Below are 8,927 nucleotides of genomic sequence, written 5' to 3'. Positions count from 1 at the left end.
TTACTAACATTCCTGAGTATTATATTTAATTATTATACTAAATATGTATGACTTTTGGAATTGAAAAAAAAAAGTGTCAATGCAAATTTTTAGCAAAATGTTTTTATTAATATGTGAAAATAATTTATTAAAAATTATTAAACATTTAATAAAATGTTACTAAATTATATTAGAAGCCTTTTTTTATTAATTTTTTTAATATTTGTAAATGTGGCTATAGAAGTACTGAAACAAAAGAAGTTAAAATCAAAATCATAATTTTTTTCCAGTGTAAGTAAAATCAAAATTTCAAACTTTTTTTAATTGCATAATCTCTACATAATTATCTCAAAAGTATTACATTATATCCAAACTTATTAAAAGCTTTATGGACACGTTTGAGAAAAAAAAAACTCTCTCCATTACAAGATCTTTCTTTTAAGATGAGGATTTCCTCTCTAAAGAATTGGTATTCACATAATCTTCATATTCTAAACATTCATATCCTTTCTAAAGAAGACTTTGAACTATCTCGCATTTTTATCTAATTTGAATTATAATAAACTATTATTGAAGAATGAAGATTGAAGATGAGTAGCTCAGGTTCCTTGTCATTCTTGAAGATGAGTAGAGCAGGTTGAACATTATTATAAGGATTGCAACATTACATCTGGTAGTCTCGAGGTACCATTCTACCAAATGCTCCTCAGCATTTCATACTTTATTTTTCTCATAATAATGGAACAAAATTGTTCTGTTATCTGACACATAAAATTAACTAATCCCTTGACAATTCAGCATTTGGGGACAGGAAAAAACTGATAAGTACAATGGTTCAAGATTCTCAGGAAGGAAGCATAATCATATATTTCAAAAGGAAAAATCTAGTTTCCCAACTTACATTTTCTCTTATTTCCTTATCCGTATGAAATATTAATGTATAATATACCTTTTTATCTTCTTACGACCAAGCTTTCTTTCTGCACTTCTAAGCAAGAGGCAGCCGCAACAACAGTGAAATCCCCTTCTGTCACCTTATCAGACTTGACATACCACCTTAATCTCCGAGCACTATAGCTTATTTTCATAACTGCATATTAATTTAACAACCAATCAATTATAGCATCGTCTATAAAACCAGCATGTTCCATTAAAAATTTCACACAACAAACAATCACTGTAATATAATAACAATAACCTGTTAATCGCAAATTTGCACATTTCCAAAAGCAACCAATCAATCTAGAATCTTTAATTGCCAAAAAGATGATGAAGCAATTCATCTTCTATTTCCATCTAGTACTTTTGGTTTTCACATTTTCTACCCCCACTTTAGCCCAGTCACCTGCTGAAGCACCTAAACCCCCAGCCAAACCTGTCCCTGCCACACCTGCTCCAGCTCCTGCAAAACCATTGGTCCCTTCATTACCCCAATCACCCATGACTGATTCTTCTTCTAATCAAGACATCATCAAGATTCTAAGGAAGGCAAAATCATTCAACACGCTAATCCGCTTGCTCAAAACAACACAAATTATCAACCAAGTAAATGCAGAGTTGGTCACTACAAAATCAGGAGGAGGCTTAACCTTTCTTGCACCTGATGATGGTGCCTACTCAGAACTCAAAGCAGGTTACTTCAACTCTCTGGATGATCGCCAACAGAAAGCATTGATACAGTTTCACGTTCTTCCGTTTTACGTCTCAAGCTCTAATTTTGATTCCCTTAGCAACCCAGTGATGACACTGGCCAGTGATAAACCCAATGGGTATCAAATAAATGTGACTGCATATGGGAATAGTGTGAATATTTCGACTGGGGTGGTGAATGCCACTCTCACAGGCATTGTGTACAGTGATAAGACACTTGCCATTTATCAGGTGGAGAAGGTTCTTGTCCCTTTGGATTTCTCAAAGCCTAAGCCTCCAGCTCCTGCTCCCACTTTGGCAAATTTAAATGCGCCTAAATCTGATAAGGATAACGCATCTGCAGAAGATGGTGATCAGGGAAAGACAAACAGGGCCACTTCAGGTGCCAATACCATCAACTTAATCAGCTTTCATGGAACAATTTCGGTGTTCCTCGGTGTTGCTTTAGTCGCTGCAGTAACAATCCCCGTTTAAGGAATAGCCCTTGTAGGCTTTTTCTCATGTGTATTTTTTTCATGCTTTTTGAGAGCTACCTTGCCTTATTTTCTTTTATAATTACTTCACACAATAAAACATAATTTATTTGTAAGAAAACAGAAATGAAAGCATTAACCTTTTCATTATGCCTTTTAATTGCAAACGTCTGGTTCTTGTTAATGAGAAAAAAGACTATAGAGTTTTTTTATCAATCATAAAAAAATATATATAAACAATAATCATTTTAAAGGTGATTCAAAAGGTGTTTAACTGCATAATATCTTTGAAATATCTAAGAAATAAAACAGCTTCTGAGAAAACCTGACATAAACTTCATCCTACACACCACTCAGAGTGAAGCTCAAACCTTTAATTGAACCTACAAATACTCTTTAAGGGATGTAGTTATGATTTTCCAATGTTTTCTCAGGACTTTAGAAATTTTTTCATTTTACTTAAGCGACTACACCACTTTCGCTACAAATTTCATGGATCTCATTTCAAATTTTACTGTGATTTCAATGTAATTAAATTAAAATTTAGTTAAGTTTGAATTTTTTTTAAATTTGTATTTTTATTCGGTCTCTCCTAAATATATTATTTTCTATTAAGTATTTAATATTTTTAAGTGAGTTTTTACTATTTAATCTTTTTATTATTTGGAGTGACGTGATTTTTATCTTCTTCCTTCGTCTTACTTAGTTATCTATATCTGTTAGAAAAAAATATTAGTTTTATAGTTAATGTAAAAGAATATTGTACTTAATGTAAAACAATAAATATTTTTTATTTTTTACATATAAAACGTGATGGTGACTATGTTTTACATTAATGATAATTTATACATAAAACATTATATTTATTTAATAGGTGAAATGACAGATAAGATAGTAATCCATTAATATTTAATAAAAAAAATAAATGACACGAACTTAATTAAAAGATAGAGATCTCAGTGTAAAAGGAAATGAAAGATAATATTATAAATAATATTTTTTTAAATACGTAAAAGAAATTAGACCCTTATTCTTTCTTTCGTGTAAAAGCAACGAGAGAGAAAATAGTGACCTCAGGATTCGATTGCAGGGGTAGCATGTAATAAAATGTCTCAATTATGTTAATAAAACTTATTGGGAAAAATAAATAAATGTTTAAATAGAAACTTCGAGTTTAGTTGAAAGTTTGCTATAATTAGAGTAAACGGTTAAATGACATACATGTTTAAATTAATGTAGAAAAATGATAGTTTTAACTCCTCCAAAAATAAAAATACTCACTTAATAACTTACTTTAATAATACTAGCGGGTACAGAGGCGCGAGAGCGCCTGTGTATAGTCATTTGGAATAACTCTGCCTCATTTGTAGGATATAGTCTTTGGGTACCATATAGACCATATGGAGGTAACCCTTTTCTAATGACTTTCTTGAATTGATTAGGATTAGTAATTTATTTTAAATAATGAATAGTTGTAGTTATTTTTATGTTGAAAGGTGTTCCCTCTTCTCTTCCCTTTCTATATTTTTTTTTCTTTCTGTTGGTTCTTCTATAATAATTTATTATTTACGTCTCTCTTTCCTCTTCTCTTTTTTATCTTTTTTTTGTTCGTTCTTTTATAATAATTTATTATTTACGTCTCTCCCCTCTCCACTAACTATACCAACTTTTTTTAAAAATATCATTATCTTTGAGTTGATCTGAGTTATAATGGAATCATTCATTTTTTAAATTGTTTTTGTTCAATATTTCTGTAATATAAAAATTGTGTATATTTAATTGTTGTATAATAACAGAAACGGTTAGTAGATTTTAATTTTTTTAAAACAAAAAGAATTTAACAAAAAAAATCAATAGATACAAGTTTATGATTTGTTTTTTTAATTTTTTTTTATTCGCTGTTAGTTTGAGATTTTATAGAAAAGGGTGTTGATTATTAAGGTAGTGTTAAAAAGGTATCGATTATTAATGTTTTAAAATAAATAATTAATATTATTTTGAAAAATTAATATATTTTGATGTTATAGATGAAAATATTTTATTATTAAAGATCCACTTTTTTTTTAGTATCTTGGAAGTAAAATATTTTATTTGTTCTCACTTAATGGAGAGATTGGTACGTTAATTTTATTTTTTGTTATGTTTTAAACTGATATTCTTCTTTATTAAATAAGCATATTTTTTATTTAAAAATTTTATTTTATGTGTTCTCACCTAACTGGCAGGAAAGTGGAGAGATTGGTACCTTTTATTAGGGAAGAGTGGAGGGAGATGGTGAAATGTGGATTTATGGACGGTTACTTTTTTTTAAGGCAAAAGAGTGATATATAAGAAAAGTGTGAGAGAGAAATAATATAAAAACATCTTAATGTCTCCAAAATCTTAATTTTGAGATTCTGAAAGAGTGATATATAAGAAAACTGTGTGAGAGAAATAATATAAAAACAATGTATACATTTTATTTTATTTTTTATATAGAGATGTTTAGTTTCTTTTATAATTAAATTAATAACTTCAATTTCTTTAGTTAAGAATCACATTCTTAAAATATTAAGTTCTTCAATAATATTACATTTGATTTATAATTGTTTTAAACATATTTAATTAAAAATTAATATAAATATAAGTAATAACAAACTGTTAATTGGGATACGATTTGTTCTCCCCTTGAGAATGGAGGTTTGAAAATTATTAACCTTCACCATGAAAATAATGCATATCTTCTTAAGCTTGCTTGGAACTTTGCTTATAGCAACAAGCCTTGGTCTTTGCTCTTGAAAGCTAGGGTTCTTAAATCAAAATATGAGTTTCGAATGGTTTATAGATCGTCATCTCTTTGACTTGGAATTAAGCAGTTTTATTCTACTATACTTGATTATACTTCTTGGACTGTTGGTACAGGTTCTCTTATTAATTTTTAGAATGATAAATGGTGTGTTACCACTTCTTTAGCAAATATTGCAGGATTATCTAATGGTGCTAGTATTCCGGATACAGTCTCTCAGTTTTGGACAGGTGGTGATTGGAATATTCCATTGTCTTTACAGCAGATGCCTCATCTTTTTAGTCATATCATGGTTAGGGCGGTACAGGATATTCCTAATTGGATTCTAGATGAGTCTGGTCGTCTCACTCTTAAATCAGCGAGGACTTCTTTCTTGGATCCAGGGGTTTCCTGTGGTTGGGGTAAATTTATTTGGTCTTCATATATTCCGCCTTCCAAAACTCTTGTCCTTTGGAAAGTTTTTCATGGGCGGCTTCCTACATATCAGCATATTCAAAATAAAGGTTTACATATTTGTTCTATGTGTACGCTTTGTGAAAAACACGAGGAATCTATTCAACATTTATTTTTTGAATGTGCTAATGCTTTGCGTATTTGGAGTTGGGTTCAACACATTTTTCCTACTTATCATTTCTCTAATAAGGATGATCTTCTTTCTTTTATTAAGAGTGATGGTAGTCCGTTGGTTAAATTAATTAAGCTAGTTGTGATAACTTTTTCTATTTGGATGATATGGCGTATGAGGAATTATGCTTGTTTTCAGGATAAGATTGAGGTTTCTAGGGCTATTTTGGTTATTAAAGACTTAACTTGTCTAGTGGGTAATTCGTCTAAAGCTTCAATGAAGAATGATATGTTTGATTTCAATGTGCTAAAGTTTTTTGGTATTAACACTCGTACTGGTAAAGTTCTACGTCCTCTTCCTGTTATATGGGAGTTTCCTTCACCAAGCTGGGTAAAAATTAACACTGATGGGGCTGCTAAGGGATATCTTGGTCTTGCTACTTGCGGAGGTATTTTTCGTGGGAGTATGGGGGAATTTATTGGAGCTTTTTCTGCGTTTCTTGAAGTTCAGACTGCTCTGGTTGCTGAGTTTTATGGGGTTATACATGCTATGGAGGAAGCTCAAAAGATGAGGCTTACTAATGTCTGGCTGGAATGTGATTCTGCTTTGGTTTGTGCTGCGTTTACTGCTAGGACAAATGTTCCTTGGATGCTTTGTAATCGATGGAATGCTTGTCTTAATTACTGTGGGAAAATTAGGTTTACAGTTACTCATATTTTTCGTGAAGGAAATGCGTGTGCTGATAAGTTGGCTAATTTAAGATTTTTTCATAGAGAATCTTTTCTTTGGTATAATAGGCTTCCACCTTGTCTATTCTTAGAATTCTTTATGAATAGGTACACTACAAGAAAAAAAGGTTTTAATAGAGGTTATTTAGTGGAGGTTAATATAACCTTAGGAATTGATTTAATTAATGGAGGTTTTTTCTAAAACCTCAACAAAATAACGGAGGTTTTTTAACCTTAGCTAAATTCCAAAGGTTTATTCTAAAACCTCAGTAAAATAACAGAGGTTTTTTTAACCTTTATTAATTTCCAAAGGTTTATTTTAAAACCTCCGCAAAATAACGAAGGTTTTTTTAACCTTCGTTAATTTTCAAAGGTTTATTTTAAAACCTCCACAAAATAACGAAGGTTTTTTTAACCTTTGTTAATTTACAAAGGTTTATTTTAAAACCTCCATAAAATAACAAAGATTTTTTTAACCTTCGTTAATTTTCAAAGGTTTATTTTAAAACCTTCGTTAAATTCTAAATATTTATTCTAAAATCTCATCAAAATAATAGAGTTTTTTAATTTTTTTTAAGTGTCAAAAATTTATTGTAAAACATCAATAAAATATATTTTCTCAATTCTTAATAAATAGATATAATTAAATTTTTTAGTGAGTTTAGCCTAAACTGGTATACATATTTAAATATGCTTTGAACTTAGGTCTTAGAGGTTGATTCATTAATTGAAGTTAGAAGGCACTTCATTAATTGAAATTATTATTCAATTCTTAAAGATTGTTTTTATGAATTTCAATAAGTAAAAATAAGTTGTGTGTGAAGTGACATTAACTTATCACATATATACATCATCATAATTTATTTTTTGGTTACATTTGCAGTATCAAATTTTGAAGAATCATACACTGGAAACTATTCATTATAATAATATTAATAATAATATTAATAATAATATTTATAATAATATTTATAATAATATTTATAATAATATTAATAATAATATTATTAATAATATTAATAATAATATTAATAATAATATTTATATTAATATTAATAATAATATTTATATTAATATTAATAATAATATTTATAATAATATTAATAATAATATTTATAATAATATTAATAATAATATTTATAATAATATTAATAATAATATTTATAATAATATTTATAATAATATTTATACTAATATTAATAATAATATTAATAATATTTATAATAATATTTATAATAATATTAATAATAATAATAGTAATAATATGAATAATATTAATAATATTAATAATATTAATAATATTAATAATATGAATAATATTAATAATATGAATATAATATTAATTATAATAATAATATTAATAATAATGTTAATATAATATTAATATGTATAAATTATGTTAATAATAATAAGTAAAATAAAAATGATAATATGACCAAAGAACTTCTTTGGTCTAGTGGTTAATCCTTCCTTCCTTGGTTATTGGAAGGATTTGGGTTCAAATCTTGGTTGATGTGCTTTCTTTGCAATATTAATTGTGGGTGTTTGGGTTTTTATTTAACGGAGGTTGTGATGAACCCTATAAATGCAGATACAATGAAGTAGTTTAATTATTAATAACTATAGGTTTCCAAAAAAACTACATACAACAAAAAGAATACATGGTTTTTCATTAATTAGTTGAAATTTTTAACCTATTTTTTCATGGTTTGTTTGATACTAATTCCAATGAAATCTAATTTTCAAAAGGATTAAATTTAAAGCTTTATTGACTTCAGTTCATCTGATTAAATCAATAAATTTGATATAGTGAGCAAAATGGCTAACATTTAAGAAGAAAAAACTCGAAAATATATTATCTTAAAGTTTTTGGGTTAAAGATGATATTATAATTTTTTATATAGATTTTACTCCTGATTCTTTGGTATTAAATCTCTTCATTATTTCCTTTGAAAATACTTAACGATTGGTGTCATTTGTTGAAAATATTATAGGAATAAGGAATTTATGAGTAAAATATTTAGATTGGATGAGAAGTTTGTAATGTGTGGTAAAGTTTTCTACTTGAACAAGATAATTCATGTATGGGTTGGGAGTTACACGTTAAGTAAAGATATGTTACATAAGTAATATATAAAAAAAAATAAAAATCATTCACTTAAGATTTTAGGTTAGAGGGGTTTTTTTTATATAGATTTTGACTTATTAGTACTGAATCACCGTGATATTTCTATTCTAAGAATCCAACACTTTTATTTTTTTTTAAAAGCTAATTTTTTCATTAAAAAATATTATAGTTTATTTTCTAACTTTAAAATACACAAGATCTAAGAAATTAAACATTCTTGGCACAGATTAGTCTATCTGCCTTAGTTTTTTTTTTCCAAAATTCATTTCGTATATGATTAAAGTGGGATAACTTTTTTTCTGTAATTTTTATTTTAAATGTAATATCAATTGAAAAGAAACTTCCTTTTCATTTTATTTTGTGCGTGTTTAAGTATCGTTTGTACCTTTTCAAAAGTAAGTTGGAAGTAAAAGACAAAGAATATTTTTTCTAAAAATACGTTTAGCACAATTTAACGGATATTTAACGATAATCCAAACATAACTTTCCTCACCTTTTAAAGTTTTTTTTTTTTTTTATGGTACGAGTTTTTATTGATAGGGACCATATCCTCCATTTCTTTTTCTTTCTTAAAATGTTGCTGTGATAGAGAACCGAAAACAAAGCCTACCTGAGAGAA

The 8,927-nt window shown here is 27.6% G+C and overlaps 1 protein-coding gene across 1 annotated transcript; it reads left to right on the top strand.

Moving 5' to 3' along the window:
* Window positions 1-1,173: 1,173 nt before the first annotated feature.
* On the top strand, window positions 1,174-2,179 carry LOC137833171 (fasciclin-like arabinogalactan protein 11). The gene has a single exon (XM_068641530.2). It carries the CDS (start codon window positions 1,246-1,248, stop codon window positions 2,101-2,103), a length of 858 nt encoding a protein of 285 aa, XP_068497631.1. The 5' UTR covers window positions 1,174-1,245; the 3' UTR covers window positions 2,104-2,179.
* The last annotated feature ends 6,748 nt before the right edge of the window (window positions 2,180-8,927 follow it).

The sequence above is a fragment of the Phaseolus vulgaris genome, chromosome 6, assembly GCF_051622355.1.
Source record: "Phaseolus vulgaris cultivar YP4 chromosome 6, ASM5162235v1, whole genome shotgun sequence".
NCBI lineage: Eukaryota > Viridiplantae > Streptophyta > Magnoliopsida > Fabales > Fabaceae > Phaseolus > Phaseolus vulgaris.
This window is presented reverse-complemented; position numbering and strand designations above follow the sequence as displayed.

Coding starts and splice junctions, on each gene's coding strand:
- LOC137833171 (XM_068641530.2), top strand. CDS start 1,246: ATGATGAAGCAATTCATCTTCTATTTCCATCTAGTACTTTTGGTTTTC.